This window comes from Martes martes (genome assembly GCF_963455335.1).
Source record: "Martes martes genome assembly, chromosome: 3".
Classification (NCBI taxonomy): domain Eukaryota; kingdom Metazoa; phylum Chordata; class Mammalia; order Carnivora; family Mustelidae; genus Martes; species Martes martes.
In genome coordinates this window covers 155,621,749-155,640,506 of record NC_137890.1, presented here as the reverse complement: position 1 = coordinate 155,640,506, position 18,758 = coordinate 155,621,749, and the positions used below count along the sequence as shown (strand labels likewise).

General features: G+C 53.1%; 1 protein-coding gene across 1 annotated transcript in view; it reads left to right on the top strand.

Annotated features, from left to right (window-relative positions):
- The window catches only part of MROH2A (maestro heat like repeat family member 2A), a gene marked incomplete at both ends in the record, with an annotated part of 44,788 nt that overhangs the window by 2,040 nt on the left and 23,990 nt on the right, over positions 1–18,758 (top strand). Inside the window, 18 exons of the mRNA XM_080799423.1 lie at positions 627–725; positions 966–1,147; positions 3,593–3,724; positions 3,941–4,103; positions 6,148–6,246; positions 6,732–6,883; positions 7,372–7,515; positions 8,519–8,611; positions 8,876–8,954; positions 9,104–9,217; positions 11,679–11,755; positions 12,685–12,804; positions 13,101–13,211; positions 14,024–14,171; positions 14,798–14,838; positions 15,524–15,665; positions 15,923–15,975; positions 16,389–16,496. Coding sequence (XP_080655549.1) covers positions 627–725; positions 966–1,147; positions 3,593–3,724; positions 3,941–4,103; positions 6,148–6,246; positions 6,732–6,883; positions 7,372–7,515; positions 8,519–8,611; positions 8,876–8,954; positions 9,104–9,217; positions 11,679–11,755; positions 12,685–12,804; positions 13,101–13,211; positions 14,024–14,171; positions 14,798–14,838; positions 15,524–15,665; positions 15,923–15,975; positions 16,389–16,496 — 2,057 coding nt within the window. The remainder of the gene's footprint in view (positions 1–626; positions 726–965; positions 1,148–3,592; positions 3,725–3,940; positions 4,104–6,147; positions 6,247–6,731; positions 6,884–7,371; positions 7,516–8,518; positions 8,612–8,875; positions 8,955–9,103; positions 9,218–11,678; positions 11,756–12,684; positions 12,805–13,100; positions 13,212–14,023; positions 14,172–14,797; positions 14,839–15,523; positions 15,666–15,922; positions 15,976–16,388; positions 16,497–18,758) is intronic.

Below are 18,758 nucleotides of genomic sequence, written 5' to 3'. Positions count from 1 at the left end.
TAAGAAGCTGCTGATGTTGCAAGAGCCCCTTGAAAGGAGCAATGGGGGCAGCTGAGGTGGATTTCTCATTAATCATTAGTTTCAGTTCAAGAGAAGAGAGAGGAAGGGTCCTTCTTAACAAAGTGTATTTGTTAGCTACTGCAGTGTAACAAATGACACCAACTTAGTGGCTTAAAACAACACCCATCTATTACCACACAGTTTCTGTGGGTCAGGATTCAGGGTGGGGACAGTCTCACAGGCTGCATTCAAGGTGTGGACAGGACCACATCCTTTCTGGAGCTTGGTTCTCTTCCAAGTTTTTGTGGTTGTTGCAGAATCCAGTTCCTTGTGGTTGTAGGACTGAGTCCCTCACTTTCTTGCCACATGGCTCCTTCCTTGGGCAATTTGTCACACTGTTTCCATTTCGAGGCTAGTGTGAGAATCCTCTCCAGGCTTGTATAAGATCATGTGACCATGGGAGTGGCTTCCTGTCGCCTATGCCACGGTCCACTGCTTAGAACGTGGGTCTAACCAAGTCATGGTTCTGCCCACACTCAAGGGAAGAGTCTTATAGAGGGCGTGACTCACTGGGGGTCATCTCAGGATGTGTTGATACACAAACTATTTTACAAATTTGGTCTTAGAGGAGCTTGAGGAAGAGATGACAGAAGCAGCCATAGACTCAACTGAGGACCCATCAGAGGAAACAGAAGACCTGGAACCTCTGGAACCAGATGACAGAGGCAAGAAAGTCAGCCCCACCCCTGCATTCCTGCCCCCTCCCCATGCCCACTGCTCAGTCCTGGCCACCAACTCTCTGGGAGCAGGTCCTAGCCTCAGTCTCAGTTTCTCCTGCGTGGTGGACAGGGAGGCTCCATTGTGGGGGCAGCTGGAGCTGCAGCTGGGCAGTGTTGGGAAGGCCTGGGCATGGAGCACCTCCTGGGATGGCCCTCTCAGCACCCAGCTGTGCCACCTTGTCTCAGGGACTTTCCAGCAAGTCATGAACCTCCTCAACATCATGGACAGCGGGTCAGCAAAGACGGACGCCGCTGGGACAGGTCCTGACATGCGGAAGATGCTGGCCTCAGTGATCATCACAGACAAGGCCACCACAGAGCCATCTGTGGTGATGAATGCTCTCATCCGCTGCCTGCAGGTGCCAGAGGTAGGGCCTGCCTGCCCCCCCCCCACCTGCTCCTCGGAGCCCCGCCCTACCTGTGGCTGCCTGCGCAGTTGGGCACCACTCAGAACACCTTACTGACCACGGCGGGCGTGGGGCCAGGTGCTGGGGCTCAGAGGTGGGAGAGACTGTGAGGTTCTCACTTGGAGGACCAGCAGGGGCTATCAAAATGTTTAAAAGCTGCCTTATTCTTTTTTTTATTATTATCATATTATATATTAGTTACCATGCAGTGTGTCATTAGTTTTTGATGTCGTGTTCCAAGATTCATTGTTTACATATAACACCCAGTGCTCCATGCAATCTGTGCCCTCCTTAATACCCATCATAGGCTCATCCATCCCCCCCACCCCCACCCCTCTGCAACCCTCAGTTTGTTTCTCCGAATCTATTCTGACACAGAGGGTTTGGGTTTGGGAGCCATGGTCCACAGGCAAAGGTTTGCAGTAGAAAAGCAGGCTCCTGGGCTGAGTTCTTTGCTCTCTGTAGTAATTAGCTCAACCTGGGAGGGGCTGTCTCTCCAGGACCCGCAAGGCCCCGAGATGTCAGGAGATATAAAAAAATGTAAGTACAGGATTAATACCCAGGCTGTCATCGGTGATAAGTGGCAATAAATAGCCAATAAACAGGTATGCATGTTTTAAAAATGAACACGTTTCAAATATTTGTTATTCATTAACTAGTGAAGGCACCAGCAAAATGTTAAAATCTGGTAAGAAGAGCGTTTTACTCACAGGGAATTATATTCTTTACCAGACAAACTCATTTACGTTGCCATAAACAGGAGTAATTTTTGTTGTTATGGAGGAAACATTTGCATCGTTATCAGTTTCCTGTGACTGAGCTTCTAGCCCCATGGAGCCCTAACCTAACCTAGAGGATCATGGGAGATCAAGGACACGCTCTCCTTGAGGCCCCATAACCCAGACCTCCTCGGGAGCCTGTTTTACACTAGCTTCTAAGTCTTGGACAATTTTTGTCTTGTTGACCATAAATATTCTCCAGAGAGTCCTCTTTTTTTTTTTTTTTTTCAAAGAGGGGGAAGCAGGCTCCCTGCTGAGCAGAGAGCCCGATGTGGGGCTCGATCCCAGGACCCTGAGACTATGACCTGAGCGGAAGGCAAAGGCTTTAACCCACTGAGCCACCCAGGCGCCCCCAGAGAGTCCTCTTGATCACAGATAAGTCTGGGCTTGTAATGGATCTGGCTGTTTATGTAGGGGCCGCAGGAGTGTTAATTAAGAACTCAGGCCTCAGGCACCTGGGTGGCTCAGTGGGTTAAACCTCTGCCTTCAGCTCAGGTCATGATCCCAGGGTCCTGGGATCGAGCCCCACATGGACTCTCTGCTGGGCAGGGAGCCTGCTTCCTCCTCTCTCTCTGCCTGCTTCTCTGCCTGCTTGTGATCTCTGTCTGTCCAACAAATAAAATCTTTAAAAAAAAAAAAAAAGATTGCAGGACACCCGTCCAGGGCCAGGCGGTACTGGACAGGCAAGGCCTTACAACTTTCTCCCTTCCAGTGGTTTTTGTGAGGAATCTCTGATCGGGGTTTAGGATCTTTGGTTATTTGCTATGCCAAGACCAGGCAAACAAGGCCAAACTCTCTGGAGCAGATTTCACTAGGACAACATATCCATTTGGGTGAATTCCTTTCTTCTTGAGGTGCCCACATTTTCCAAGGCCTCTGGGCTGTTGGGAAGTGGCCGCCCTACCACCTGAGAGTGGGGGTTGTCCTCCAAGGGCTTTGCAGGCCATGGCCCACATTCATCCTTTGAGTGCAGCTCATCTGATTAAGTACTGATTAAGTACGAGTTATTCTCCAAGGCAGATCTGCAGGTGTGGCCCGGGTTGTACAGTCTGTCCAATTCTGTCCTAAGCCAGGTCGTTTAACATGGTGATAAGGCTATCTAGGAATCAAAGTAGAGTAAGAGGCATACTTCCTGGCCTCAGGTGCTCCTTCACGAGGGCAAAGGGCAGGGCAGACTGCTTTCTTGGACTTTTGGGGACCCCTCCTGGTATCTCCATGTGTTCTGAGCCCCGTCCTACAGAGGCCTCATTACAGAGGCACGTGGATCAAATCATTGCCTGTGGTTTGTCCTCAAATTCAAGCCCCTCTTCCCTCCCAAAGTCTAAAAGCTCCAGTCTTCTAAACAAAGGGCTGGATCTCTTGGGAACCAGCCCCCACCCTTAGAGGCTTTCCGAGTCACCTCATTAGCATAACAAAGGACACTTTAAAACTCTCAACTCAGGAAATGCTAAGAGTTTTAGGAGGTTTGTGCCAGAAATGGAACAAAGATCAAATATACGGATCTTACAAATCATGGGTACATGGGAGGAGGGCCGGTGGAGGGAGCCGGCGGAGGACTGTGCTGGGTCCGTCCCTGGCTCCATGGCCCAAGTCTGGGATCTTGCCACTTGCCATATTTGCTTCCCAGATTTCTACTCAGCGCAAAGTCAACATTTACAACATCCTCCAGGAGATCATTCAGCAGGAGGGGGAGCTGGAGGAACAGGGAGTCCAGAGGCTGGTCACCATCGCCTCCAAGGAAATGAGAGAGACCCTGGAGGTAGGAGAGCCCTCCCCCAATGCCCCCCCACTTCCCTAACCCCCAAACCACCTAGGGGCTGGGTCGCTGGTAGGCAGGACCTGGGACACGCAAGGCCCTTGTCCAGTGACCTCAGGAGTCAAGAAGAGGCTGAGCCCGAGGAGCACACGGGGCTGGAGCAGTTGTGGGGCGGGAGGGTTTTTGTGGAGCCCCACGTCCCTCTCCCATCCCCAGCAGGTGGATGGTGATGTGAAGGCAGAGGTGGCCAGTGATACACTGGTGGCTCTGTCCCGAAACCACTTCAGCATGGTCATGTACGAGCTGCAGCACCACCTGAAGCCCCTCAACCTCACGGATGAATTCGTCATCATCACCTTGGCCAAGCTGGCCAATGGCAACGGTAGGCACAGTGGGTCCTCAGCCCTGTGGTGGCCCGGCGCTCCCTCCTGGTCTCTGCCTCTCTGTTCTCTGACCAACCCCTTCCTCTCTTTTCTACTTTTTAAATTTCTATTTGTAATTCCGGTTAGTTAACATACAGTGTTATATTAGTTTCGGGTGTACAAGAGAGCGGTTTAGCAATTGCGCACATCTCGTGGTGCTTGCCCCGATGGGTGCACGTCTTACTCCCGGTCACCACATCCACAGCCCCTCCCTCTTTTCTTATCTTTCACCTGCATTCCTTTTTTCCCTTTCCTTGTGTCTCCCTCCGCTGTTAGGATTCTGTGTCCCTGCCTCTCGTTTCTGTTTCTTTATTCCTCTGTCATTCTTTCTTCAAACTTTTCTCCCTCTTGGGCTCCCCCTTCATTCCACAAGCAGGTGCTGAGCTCCTGCTCCAGGCAGGGCTGCTGCCAGTGCTGGGCCACACAGTGAGGATGAGGGGCCGTGTCCCGCCCCATAAAGGACTGTAAACAAGTCAACAAGAAAATCAATGATTATCATATGAGATGAGGGATGGGAAGAGAACAGTCTGGTGGGTCTTTGAGATCAGGAGGGAAGGGACCTCACTTCTGTGGGGGTCTCTCTGAGGTAGCAACATTTCAGCTGTGACCTGAAGGGATGAGAGGATGGTAACTGTGTGAAGAACCAGATATGCATCACGTGTAAAGGCCCTGAGGCAGGAAAAGGCTTGGTTTCTCTGCAGAACTGAGGGAAACTGTGGTTATAGTTAGGGTGTGGGGGAAATGGGGTAGAGAGGGGTTGGAGAGGCTGTAGGGCCTGGTGTTAGTCTGGACTTCATTTGAGGGCCCTGTAAAGCTATTGAGGGAGTCAAAGCGGCAATTGCCTTGTGGAACAGAGGTTCTGGGAAGACCATTCTCGCTGTTGTGTGGACAGAGAAGGGATAAGAGGTGTGTACCTGAGAGGCGTTGGTGGCTTGGGCTGGGGCGAATTTGGGGAGTGGTGGACAGAGGGGAGACATAAACAAGACTCCAATCGATGGGATGATGAATTGTGTGCCGGAGGTGAAGGAGTAAGTGGGAGGAGCCGCGGATGACTCCCAGGCCTCAGGTTTGAGCAGCTGCCTCTACAGTGGGTGCACGGAGTTCACATGCACGGGGGACGTCCAAAGAATGGGGACAGCGTCCGGTTGGTGTATGGATACAGAGCTAGAGGGCAGGTGGAGGGGTCTTCTTTGCAGGGTCCTTAGCGTACAGGTAGTGCCCAAGCCGCCCATGCCCGCGAAGCAGACGCAGAGAGAGGAGAGGAGAAGCCATCACCTGGCCCGGGGAAGCCCAGCCCAGGGAGAGAGCTGGCAGGGGCTTGGGGACAGTGTGGGAGCATGGAGACTGTGAGGACAGTGACTCAGGAAGGGCCCAGGGGTCAGCATGTCCCATTTCTCACAGGCTCTGGTCACATGGGACTGGGAAGATGGAGAGAGATGGCAGAGAGGCAGCGGGGCCGGGTGGACTAGCCACTCCGAGGGGGCAGCTGGATGGGCCGGGTGGGCCTGGGGGGAGTGGGGAAGGGTGGTTCTGTCCCTCCACAACCCCTCCTCTCTCCCCCTCCCACCTCTTGGTTTCCTTCCTCTCTCTCTTCTCACTCTTTCTCTCTCACTCTCACTCTTTCTCACGGGCTGTTTCCTTGTTTCTTCCTTCATCCAAGGACATTTGCGGGACACCTAAAGAGCCGGGCATCTACATGCAGAGCCCCACTGAGTCTCCCCTCCCCAACTTCCTGCTCTGCTCACTCTTCCTGCAGCTCCATCTGGGCTTCTTCATCCTCCTTCTCCTTCTTGCTCCTTGTCCCTGGCTCCTTCCCCCTGCACCTGTTGCTAGTGCCCTCCTTTCCTGTAGCACTGACTTCCTGCTGTTTCCTGCGGCCACCAGGCCCTGGTGGTGTGCTCTGCCCCTGTGGGGACTGGAGGCGGCAGACCGTGGGCTCGTCCTCTCTGTCTCGCCCCTGCTGACCTGGCCCTGACTCCGTGTCCTCTCTCGTGCCCTACACAGTGTTTGAGTTTATGCCATACATGGGCATCACCCTGGCCACTATATTCACGATGCTGAGACTTGCCAACGAAGCCAAGATGCGCCAGGTGATCTGCGGTGGTACGTGTCTGCTTGTTCTGCCTGTCTGGCCTGGTCAGGGTGCCCGAAGTGGGCCTGGGACAAACTGGTGGGTGGGTGGGGGGTCTGTTGAACAGGAGATGTTTCTTCCCAAACAGTGACCCAATCTCCTGCGTCGTGTGGCCTCTGATTGGCTCTTGGGGGTCGGGGTGGTGTGTGCTTTCAGGAGAAGGTGGCTTAGGGGGAGGAGGTCGACACTGTGACTCAGCTAAGCAGGCTCTGTTTCAAGCATTTCAGGAGGAGGCCTGGGAAGGACGATGGGAGTCCTGGGACAGGGACCAAGGAAAATGGCCTGACAGTGGGCCTGCCCAAGTCAAGCCGAAGACAGGGTTTTCCTGCATGGCTGAGGCCATCTGGGTGACCCGCTGGTTCGGAAAGTGTGCGAGCATGCCGTCCTGGAGGAGGTGGCCGGGGAGGCCTAGTCCGGCTCCTCCCGCTCTGGGCTCACTGCTTTCCCCCCTTGGCAGCCATGGAGACCTTCTGTGAGACGGTGCAGTTTTACCTGAAGCATCTGGAGGACAGCGGGTACCCTGTGATGACTGAGGATCAGTTTGCCATGAAGCTCTTCCCCATGTACCGCTATTTTGTGACTGTGTGGCTGAGGAGCCACAATCCTGAGGTGAGAAGCACCTTTCTCGGGTGCGGGGGAGGGTCCCGTGGTCCCCCCAGGTCACGGCTCCCCAGCCTGTGTGGCTAGGAGCGCAGAGAGACCACTGGGTCTAGCCTCATTCCCAGAACCCCAGAGAGATGGTGACCTGATAAACAGACTTGCTGAGCTGTGTGGGGCCTGGAGCCTTGGGAGGCCGGCTTGAGAAGGGCCGGGGTTTGCTGGATGAGGGTCCCCGTTACAGTGCCTTTTACCAAGGGGAGCTATTTCCACATCAACTCTGTGCTATGGGACCGTTTTACAGATAAGGAAACTGAGGCACTCAGGTTCTCCTAAGTGACTGAGCTGGGACTCGCAGGGACAGTCCGGCTCGTTGCCTGCCTGTGGGGTCTCGGGCGGGGCCTCGACTACTTCCTAGGTCCCCTCTGTTGAGCATGCTTGGTGCTTTGGTTTGCATGACGTCACTGGGCCTTGCTGGGGGGCCCGGGCTCCTGGGGCAGGTGAAGCTGGGGGTCATCAAGTCCCTGAAGCCAATGCTGAACCTCCTCCTGCCCAACGATGACCTTCGGGACCAACTGTACGACTACATCCCCCTGCTGCTGGCGGAGTACCGAGGCGGCCTGGAGGCACTCTTCGTCACGCAGGTGAGAGGCCGCTGGGCAGCGCCCGGATGGAGCTTCGGTTCCCAGGGCTCCCAGGGGGCTGTCCCCTGGGCAGGAGTTGGGCCCAGCAGTTGGATTCTTGAGAAATGAATACCGCTGTTCCAGGTGGAAAGGACAAGAGCCCAAACGGTCTCAGAGGCCACAGTGAGGCTGTGTGTTCGTTTCTGGGGCTGCTGTAACAGAGAACCACAGGGTGGGTGGCCTAAAAGAACAGAAATGGATTTTCGCATGGTTCCAGGGGTCGAAGGGTTGGCAGGCAGTGATCCTTCCGGAGGCCCTGGGGAAGAGTGCCTTCTTGCCTCTTCTAGCTTCTGGTGGCCTCAGGCACTGCATGGCTGGCGGCTGGATCGTTCCAGTGTGACCCTTCCCTCTACATGTGGCCTCTTCTCTGTGCATGCCCCTGTGTCCTCTCCTTTTCTTATAAAGACACCATGGTTGGACTTAAGGCCCACCTTAAATCCAGTATGGTGTCATCTGAGACCCTTAACTAGCTACATCTGGAAAGCCTCATGCATTTTGTGGGACCCTTTAACCCACGACAGCTCTTAACCCACATAAGGTGGAGTTTCTTGGTAGGGTTCCGTGTGAAGGTATGACCCAGGCTGATATATAGTAAGGGGATCACTGATCTGCTGGTGTGGCGTGGTGCTCAACTCTAAAAGCAAGGAACAGAAATTCATGTGGTAGATCTACGAGGCCTCCTGTAGATTGCTCTGGTGAAAGAATGGGATTCATTTCCAGGTGGATAGAAGAGAAAGGGGGAAGAATGCCATGCTCAGTGGCCTTGCGTGCTCTTTACAAGCTTAACTGCGCGTAGGCATTGCCTGGCGGCTGGAGCCAGGCCTGAGAGGCTGCATTCTAACCAGCTCCCGGGGGGGATGATGATACCATCGGCAGACGGGCCATGCTAAGCAGCAAGAGTCTAGAGTTAACTGACCCTGAATCGGCAGAAGGTCATCTGCTGTCATTTGCCTCTCTGTTGTAGGTCTTGAGGCAGATCCTGGAAATGTCGGTCATCACCAACACCCCTGTCCCGCAAATGCAACTACACACCATTTTCACAGAACTCCACACTCAGGTGAGGCCGGCAGGCTTGGCTGGGCGCCGGCATCCTCAGGGTGGATCAGCGGAAAGTGGGCTGCGGCAGGTGGCATGGCCAGCCAGGGGAAAGGGTGTGAGGGTGGCGGAGCCCCCATCCCGCTCATCTGGCTCCCGTATCCCACAGGGATGCGAGACGGTGGTGCCCTCGTGCCCTCTGGGGTGGCCGCCCCAGGCTGCCCCTGCACTTGCGTCTGCTCTCTGGTTGCGATCTCACCACCCACCCCGCACACTCACTTCCCAGGTGTGCACCAAGGCCCCTGCCCAGCAGCAATACAGCAGCCAAAACCTGGCCGAGATTGTGCACTGCTTCATAGCTCTCGGTGAGGCTCCCTCCCTCCCTGCCCCGACCCGCCTCAGGTCTGCCATGAGCCTATGGGAACCCCAGCCTCTGGGAGGCCTGGCCCTCGGCTGCCTCCTCCACCTCCTTCTGGCTCCATGGGCAGAACTGAAGGTGTCCTTCCTGCTGCAGCCCGGTCCTACCCCAAGGAGTTGATGAAGTTCTTCCTCAGTCAGATGGAGATGAGCAAGGAGGCCATCCGTGTGGGGACCCTGACCCTGATTAGGGCAGTGGTGAGCGCAGATGGTGAGCGAGAGCGGGAAGCCAGGCGGGAGGCTGGGGTGGCAGATCTCACCCGTGTCTGGACCGTCATCATGTCCTCTTTTATAGACGCTACTGGGTGGACCAAGGTTGCCTCATATTTTCTACTCTTGAATCTAACCAGCACTGTTTCCTCCACCCCCTACCCTCAACCCTCTCCTCAAACTCTGAATCCCAGCTTCCCCCTGAGTCTGAATTTCAAACTGTTAACCTGAATCCTAGAACAAATCCCACCCCCCAAATGAAATCAAAGACCTTAAATAACACCTAGTTACATTGTGTAGGTTTAGTCCTAAAGCCCCACTGGGGCTTCCTAAAGCCCCAATGCCCAATCGCATTAAAACTCCTGATTCTAAATCCCTAAGGCCAAACTCTAAACCTGGCCTTGCAGTCAGAAGGGAAATCCTGTCCCCAAGGATGGCACCAGCTCAGACAGCACTTTTGTGTGAACTGGAACAAGGCATCCCTTGCTGGCAGCATGTGACCCTGCAGGAACATGATTTGCTTAGAAGAGCATGAGCCACTCCTGTTCAGTCTTTCAACTGAGTGCCCTTGTGCGGTGCACAAACTGGGCAACTGTATATGAAGCACATTCTGCTGACAGTAAAGCCTTCTCTGGGGGGGAAAAAAAAAAAGCCCAAATTTAAGAAACAGTGAGACCATTTTTCTCTGTCTGGTGGAAAGGGATGATAATGATTAGAGTTGGCCTAGCCATTTTTCTGAAAGAGACCTGATAGTAAAAATACTTTTGGCTTTACGGGCTATATGGTCTCTGTGATAGTTAAGACTCAACTGTGCCAAAGCAGTCATAAACTGCAGAGTGTGGCTGTGTTCTAATAAAATTTTATTTACAAAAATAGGCTTAGGGCTAATCCCTGTGCTAGAATAACAAGAAACTAGCTCCTTGCACTTCACCGACAAGGGTGTAAATTGATAAAGCATTCTGAGTGCTCGCTTCGATAGGGACCGAAACCTGGGCTCAACAATCTAACTTTTTGACCATTGTCCGAAGGAAATTGTTGCCCAAAGGTAACTAGACAACGATGTTCATTAGCACGTTGTGCATAAAAAGCAGAACATTAGATACCAACTACAGGTTTTTCTATAGGAATTTCTGGAACAAATGATAGCTTATCCACAGAGTGGACTATGACTCAACCATAAAGGGTGTAGTCGATCTGTACTTTATCGTGGACAGGATGGCCTCCCTGTTGAGCACAACAGCACGGTTTGGGACAGTGTATGTAGCATGACCTTGGTTACTTGCAAGAAATCTATGTGGTTATTTTTGCATAAATGAGCTTAGGGACGTTATCGTTTATTTTAATTTTGCAATGAGCATATACTCTTTTTAAGATCAGAAGCAAGTTTCTACTCTGCAGATTAAAAAACTCAAGACTGTATCGCGCTCCCTTAGCGTGCGATACTTGCTACCTTCCCCTTGGCCTGCTTCCTTCTCTTTCTTCCATCACCGTTGACCTGTAGAAACATCTAGCCTGGAGTCTAGTGTCAAGTTGAGCATCTGACTGTAATTCTGTCCCCACTGGACCTCTCCAAAACCTTCTCATGGCTCTTTCTTCCCTCTCTTAATCTTCCTCCTCCCTGAACTGGCTGTCGTCGGTTCTAGGACTCACAAGCACTTACGAAGTACTACCTTGTGTGCCAAGCACTGTGTTGGCTCATTATTGCTCACAGAAGCTCTGTGAGAGAGGTACTATTATGGGCCACGTTTTTAAAAAAGATTTTATTTACTTTTGTGCCTACGCATGCACGCACGCGAGAGCGAGCATGAGGGGAGAGGGGCAGAGGAAGAAGCAGACTCCCCGCTGACAGGGGGCCCCACCTGGGACTCGATCCCAGGACCCCGGGATCACGACCTGAGTTGAAGGCAGACGCTTAGCCAACGGAGCCACCCAGGCACCCTATTATTATCCACACTTTAAAGGTAGGGAAACTGAGGCAGAGGGGGCTGAGGGGTTCACCTGAGGTCACATGGCTAGGATGTGGCCGACACAAGATTTCAACCCAGCAGCCTCTGCCGTGCTGTGATTTGCAGTCTGCGCCTGCCCCCCGCGTGCCTGGCCCTGTGTACCCTTCTGAAGGACTCGCGGGTGGAGACCTGCTCTCTAGGACAGTCCACCTGGGTTCTGAAGAGGATCACAAAGCAGAGGCCAAGGGACTGAGGCACAGAAACAGAGCCCTCCCTGGCCAGGTGGGGTGGGACAGGTTGAGAGGATGAGGAGTTGGCCAGTGAGGCTTCTGAGGGAGGTGTCCCTGAGCTGTGGTGGCAGTCAGAGGCTCTCAGGAGGCACGAGCCACCTGACGCCCGGCTCTGAGGGAAGGTGCCCGGCGGGCCTGGTGCTCTGGGAGTCTCACTACTCCCAGGCATCTCCTGAGAGCCCAGCTCTGAGGCTGGTGGCCCTCCAGGCTGGTTTTCCTCTTTCAGAGCCCAGAATGAACATCAGGACCATCTACCTGGCCATCCGGGTGGTCAAGAACACTCTCTCTGACACCCGCTTCAAGGTAACAGGGCAGAGACCTGGAAGGCGCTGGTGTTTGGGACACTCTGCGGGGAAGCGGAGGGAGGTCCCGTGGGTGGCCCTCACTCCTCTCCCGCTCCGTGGGCAGGGGCCCCCTGCCGCAGGCCCTCTGGTGGGAAGCCCAGCTTCCTGGCCAGCCCTGAGCAGGGCCGGAGGACAGGCGCCCCCGGAGCTGTGGTGGTGCTCCGGAGACACTTGCTCGCATCGAGGACCCGGAGTTTCCCAATGAAGGAGCTCAGACACCACCCTGGACGGAGAAGAGGCGGGGTGAATCTGGTTTCATCCAGAGCCGCGGGGTTGCCTGAGGGTTTTGTAAAACCTTTATTGCATTGGAACAAGGCAGCAGAGGGAGACTCCCTGTACCCTCCAAATAAAGGGTAAAAACCCCACAGTCCAGACTCCGCTGGAGCCAAGGCCACCTTGCAATGTAGCTTCAGTTCTGGTTGTAGGCCCTGCAGGCCGCTGCAGCACGTCCCCTGGGGAGGGGAGGTCCAGGAAGGGGAGGGTCTGCACAGATGGGAGAGGGCGTGAGATGGCGTGGGGGAGGGATTTGGGCTGGAGATTTAGGCAGAGCTGTTCTCAAAAATGTGCAGGCTGTCAAGGGAGGACAGCCAGCCCACACAGCAAGCCTGAGCCCAAGCCTGGGGAGCCCAGGGTAAGAGTCAGGCTATCCCCACCAGGGCTGCCTGAGAACGGAGACAAGGCTCCTGGCTGGTCATGCTGCCCAGTGGGATTCTCTGGATGGGGCAGGGGCTGGTAGACGGAGTGGGATACTGCCCCTGAGGCGCCTTCCCACCCAGAGCACTCTGAATTCCTAGCTGCCTCATGGGCCAGGATTGGGAGTTAGGTGCAGAGCTTCCCCACCATGGAGCCTGCCCCAATTCCCATAAGTCCAACGCCTTGTCCCCTCAGGTGAGGATGGCTATTCTCCGTATCATCGGCCAGTTGGCTCTGTCTGGCTACCAGGACAGGATCAAAGGCTGGGGCCTGAAGTACGTGTCCGTGCAGCTGACTCTGTCCACCTACAAGCTGGTGAGTGGCCCTGATAGGTGGACCATGGTGCAGCTGGTCTTGGGAAGTGGTTTCTAGAGCCTCAGGAAAGAATCTCCTTGCTGCCCCCGTGCTTGATTCTGCACCCATCTACGTTCAGGATACCAGTGCCTGGGCTCACGGTGAACTGTAGGTAGAGGTGTGGGCAGTACATCTAGAAAACCCTGGAGACCCAGTATTTGGGCATGGAGCCTCAAAGGCGTGAGGAGACCATGCCCGAGATTGCAGCAAGCCCCTGCCGGCTCACGAGCAAGGACCCCCTCGGTTCTGGCTTCCAGACGAATCACCGAGAGAGCTTTTATCAGAGGGACCTGGAGGAGAAAATGGTCCACAAAGTCACCATGGACACCGTGAAGATCATAACCTCTTCCATCAGTGGGATGACCAATGTGAGTGTGACCCATACCCCCGCAGCCCCCTGGGTGGGGTTGCCCCCTGGGTGAGGCCCCTGCAGCTGATGGTTTGGCTTGCTTGCGCCCTGTGCCCCGCCCTGTGCCCCGGGCTCCGGTAGGGATGGAGCATGCCCAGGGTTCTGCACTCTTGCTTCTTCCATTCCCACTGTCTGGGATGTCTGGAGGGGCCCCTCATCTTCCCGTTGCCTGAGCTCTTGTTCTTGAAGATCTGGTTCCAGAGCTGGGTCCTTGGTGGGAACTTAGTGTCCCAGAGGCTAAGGCGGTGCCTGGCACACAGTGGGTCTCAGTATGTATCCATTGACTTAGAGCAGGAAATGTGTCAATTTCCTTAAAGCCCCTTCAGTCCAGGGGTGTGTGTGTGTGCGCGTGCGCGCGCAGAGATGATTTTAATGGATTGATTCCACAAGCATCCAGTGAGTTCCTACTATGAAGACAGGAAGGCCGTGTGCTCCAAGGCCTCAGTATAGCTCCAAGGAGGGCGCAGGCTGAAGGAGGAACAAATGTGCAGACTTTTCATGGCAACGCAGTGTGATGTAGCAAAGAAAAGTAGAAAAAATTTGCCATCATAGCACAAGGATGGGATCACTGTCCTTTAAGTGAGGCCTTGGGCTAGATGCTCCCAGTCCAGGGGGCAGCCTGTCTTAAGACCAGAGGTACCGAGGAGGGTAATGGGAGTTCCAATCTGTCGAGCCGCTGCTTAGAGCAGGCGAGCTGTGCGGCGAGATGGGTCTCCTACACGGCCGTGGGTGCCCCAGCTAATGCTTCCTCCTCCCTGCCCCCCAACCCAGGAGTTTTGGGTGAGGCTCCTGTGCTATATCATGGAGACGGATTACACGGAGGCCTTGACCCCCATCTGCATCAGCCTCACAAACCTGGCGGAACGCCAGCTCCACACCAAGGACGTGGAGGCCAGTGTGGCCAGCAAGAGCAGGCACGGTGGGCAGCCTCCCCACCATAGCCGGTGAGATAGGGCAGGTGGGCTACTGGTGTCCCGGGAAGTAGCCACTCCGCTATTTCCAGGAAGCCGCCGGGAGTCCCAGCCAGCCAGGCCAAAGGCCAGCCCTTACCGTGTCTGAGGAGGTGTTAAAATTGTGCAGACCAGCTTTGGCGGTTCATTCCCCTCATTCCCCTCCCCCAACAGAGGGGTGACGCTGCTCTTCCAAGAGAGCTGTTCGCATGGGCCTGGAGCTTTGCTGGATGGGCGTTTGCTGGTGGTGGGTGTGATTTTAGGAGCCCTTCAGGACCCAGGGATGGCAAATGGTGGGGAGGGTCTTCTTCATGACCTCACTTGGACTCTGGGCTAGGCCCCACCCCCTCACATCTTCTAATGATGTCGTTGATTCTCTCCTCTTCCCAGGCTAAACCAATGAAAATGAGGTTCCTTATGAGCATATCACTGGTCCCTATGCTAACCCATTTTCTGTTCGGGGGCAATGGGATGATGTTGGGAAAGTACCTTCCAGGGCAGAGCCCTTCTCAGGGGCACGGGCCCTAGGGGTCTGGGGGCATGTCCTGGTATGAACTGGGTGACTGGAGTAGGTTCGCATCTCCTTCTTCCTCAGTGGACCTGCCTGCACCCCAGAAACTCTTGGCCCGTCTCCTGGTGAGTGGCTCCCCCAGGCTATGCCCTGGCCTGACTGAGGCCATTGCCTGTGGCCCCTCTCCCTTGAGCTCCTAATGGGAGCCTCCAGTGGGAGGAGGGAGCTAGACACTTGGGAGGACAGAGCTTTCTGGGTCCCTTTCATTCCTCTTGGGTAGACATGGCAGGGGCAGTGTGCTCAGATGCCCTGGGACCCGGTGAGGACATGCTCCTGGATTCCTCTGTTCATTCTTTGAGCAGCCCCGAAGCAACTCCAGGACACTGCCAACGGCCTGCCTGCCCCCAGGGGTCCTTCATAGGCATTTACCTGTGCCTTCTCGTCCTCCTCTTTTTTTTTTTTTTCTTTTTTATTAGGGGGAGAGAGAGAGTGGGGAGAGGGGCAAAGGGAGAGGAAGAGAGAGAATACCAAGCAGACTCCATGCCCAGCACAGAGCCTGAAATGGGGCTCAATCTCATGACCCTGAGATCATGACCTGCCAAAATTAAGAGTCAAATGCTTAAATGACTGAGCCACGCAGGTGCCCTGGTTTTCCTCCTTATGTTGACTATGGGCGCTAATCCACACTCCATGGAAGCCTGGGGTGGGGAGAAAGTCCTCTATCTTACCCCTCTTCTTCTTTCTGGGAACAAAATACCTGGCACTGCCCAGCCTAGGGCAGGGCCCCACTGGAGTCTTGATGCTCCCCAGGTGCTGATGTCATCCCCCTACAAAGGGGAGGGCCGCGGGATAGCCATGCTCAACCTCCTGAGGACCCTGAGACAGAGCATTGCGCCCTCCATGGCTGACATGTGGGAGCTGGAGATCCCACTGCTGGTCAAGTACCTGGAAGGTGAGGCATCCTGGACACCAAGACCAAGTCAGCTCCCCTCTCAGTGCCCATGCTGGAGTACTAATCACAGGGACTGAGCAGCAGGAACCAAAGCTCAGGGTAGACCCGTGAGGCCTATTTGGGTCTTTGGGGAAGCAGGGAGGGAAATGCATCATGTGCTGAGACCATCCACGGAGGGCTTCGAATGTCTGACTAAGGAGGGTAATCCAGAGGGGAGGAGCTGAAGAAGTCAGCAGGTGTGGACCTTCTTTCTGCAGAACATACTGAGTTTACTTGGAATCAGAAGACCTGGGAGGACAAGCTGATTCAGGTAAAGACGTGATCCTGCTTGCTGAGGTTGGGTTGGGAGGAAGGGGAGGAGTACATGGGAGGCACCTTGGTGGGGCTGGCATGTGGAGAGTTTCGGAGTCCCTAAAGGACACTCCCAAGAATACTTGGGGAGGGTGCCAAGCATGTCTACAGTTGTACCCATCAGCAGAGGAGAACAGAGAGCCTTCTATCCTGGGGGACCAAGTGTTCAGGAAAGCAGCATAGGGGTGACCTCCTCCTTCCAGCCCCAAAACCACAGCTGTTCCCCAGCTCCACAGAATGTTAGTACTGGGTCAGGGTTCGATGGGTTGAGCAATCTAGAGATTGGGGAAGGGGCTCCTGGAGCTTGGGAGAGAACAGTACTAGGAACATTTGGCATTGCCCAGTGACATCTTACATCTTCTGCCTCCTCAGTTTCTGAGAAATTCCCTTAAGAAGACCCGAGGTTCCAATTGGAGCTTGCGTCTGAGCAAAGAGCTGAATAACCAGATCGAAAGCTTCGACAGCCCCTCCCTGGAGAAGGTTTGTGCTCACAATGTCAGGGCAGTTTAGACGGGGAGGGGCCTCCAGGGATGGTGGAATGGAGGCTCACACTGTGTGTGAGACCAGCTGCACCCGTGGCTGTCTACAGGGTCCTGCGAGGAGAGGTGGGTGGTCTAGGCCAGTGGGTTTTTGTGTCTTGTTCTGTTTTGTTTTTCTTTAAGAAACTGCTGTGTTGAAGCTGGGGGATCTCTTCTCCAGTAGCCAGATTCCCGATCCTCTCACTTTGCTCTCCACCTGATGTGGTCTCCTAGCAGAGTCCAACAGGCAAGGATCGAGATGTCTGAATAGGTTTTGGCAAATGGTGAAAATGATGGGGATGACGCTGAACCACAGAAGGATAAAGGGCTTGCTGAGTTCTAGCTTGGAAGTGAAGAGATGAGGTCAGGAAGGGACAAAGAAAGAGTAAGCAAGCTGAGGTTTGGAGCACGACCTTCAACTGTCCCCAACCCCACTGGCAGATTTCTGGATGTCGTTGTGTACACTTGACCAATCCAGCTACTGGCTCATGATCACATGTGTATTTCATTCATTGTCTTTAGAAAACTATGAACATTCTTGATAGAAATCAGAGACGATCTCAATTAATGGGAAGATCCATGTTCGCAGATTGGAAGATGATATGGTCAAGGGGGCATACTCCTCAAATGTCTCTACAGATTCATTGTGATCCTTGTCATAAACCCTAGCTGGTTTGTCTGCCTGTCTGCCTGCCTCCTTCCTTCCTTCCTCTCTCTTGCTTGTCTGCCTGCCTTCCTTCCTTCCTTCCTTCTTCCCTTCCCTTTCCCTCCCTCCCTCCCTCCGTTGCACCCAACCACACTGCCTCCCTCCCTCCCTTCCTTTCTTTCTTTCTTTTTTTTTTTTTTAGAGATTGACAAGCTGATCCTAACATTCATTTGGGAATACAAGGGGCCCAGAATGGCCAACATAATTATGATTAAGAGAAAGACCAAAGTTGGAGGACTCAAATTTTGCAATTTCAAGACTGCTTTCACACAACTGCAGTAAACAAGACAACATAGTACTGGCATAAGGATGGGAAGACAGATTAACGTAATAGAAAAAAAAAAGAATAGAAAGTGCAGAAATAAACCTCACATTTGCTGTCGGCTGATTTTGTGCAAAGCCTTCTTAAATATGACACCAAAAGCACGAGTGAAGAAAGAAAATATAGATAACATGGACATCATCAGAAATAAAAACTCTTATGCTGAAAATCAAACCATCAAGACAGTGAAAAGACAACACTTGGAATGAGAGAAAATATTTGCAAATTAAGCCCTTGGTAAGGGACTTGTATCTAGAATATATGAAGAGCTCTTCTCACTCAATAACAAAAAAACAAGCCAGTTCAGAAATGGGCAAATGATATGAATAGACATTTTTTGAAGAAGGTACATACATGGTGAATAAGCACGTGAAAAAATGTTCGAGATTATCACCACTAGGGAAAATGCAAATCAAAGCCACAGGGACATACTTCCTCACACCCGCTAGGATAGCTATAATACTAAAGATAATAACAAGTGTTGGTAAGAATGTAGAGAAGTGCAAACACTCATATACTGCTGGTGTGAATGGAAAACCAGTTCCTTGAAGTGTTATATACGGAGTTACCATATGACCCAGGAATTCTGCTCTGAGTTGTATGTGCCCAGGGGAAATGGAAACATACATCCATACAAAAACTCATACATAAATATTCACAGTAGTGTTATTCATATAGCCAAAAAGTAGAAGCAACCCAGATGCCCACCAGTGGACGAAAGGATAAACAAAATGTGGTCTATCTGTACAATGGACTATTATTCAGCCATTAAAAGGAGCGAAGTACTGGTTTATGGTAGAGAAAGGATGACCCTTGAAGACATCATGCTAAGTGACAGAATCCAGATGCAAAGGAACCCAAACCCCACATACTATATGATTTTGTCTACTTGAAATGTCCAGAATAGACATCATCTTAGAGAGAGAAAGTAGATTAGTAAGAGGCTGCAGGAAATGTGCAGTGACTGTTAGAGGTATGAGATTTTTTGGTGGGGGGAGGGTAGTGATCCAAATGTTCTAGGTTTAGATTGTACTGATGGTTGTGCAACTCTGTGAAGAGACCACTGAATTCATAAACGTTAAGTGGGTTAATTTTATGGTACGTGAACTATATCTCCAAGAGATAGGTCTAAGAAAAGCTCTTACAGGTGTCAACCAAAAAATGTGTTTGTTCCAGTAGATAGCCTGTATAAGTGA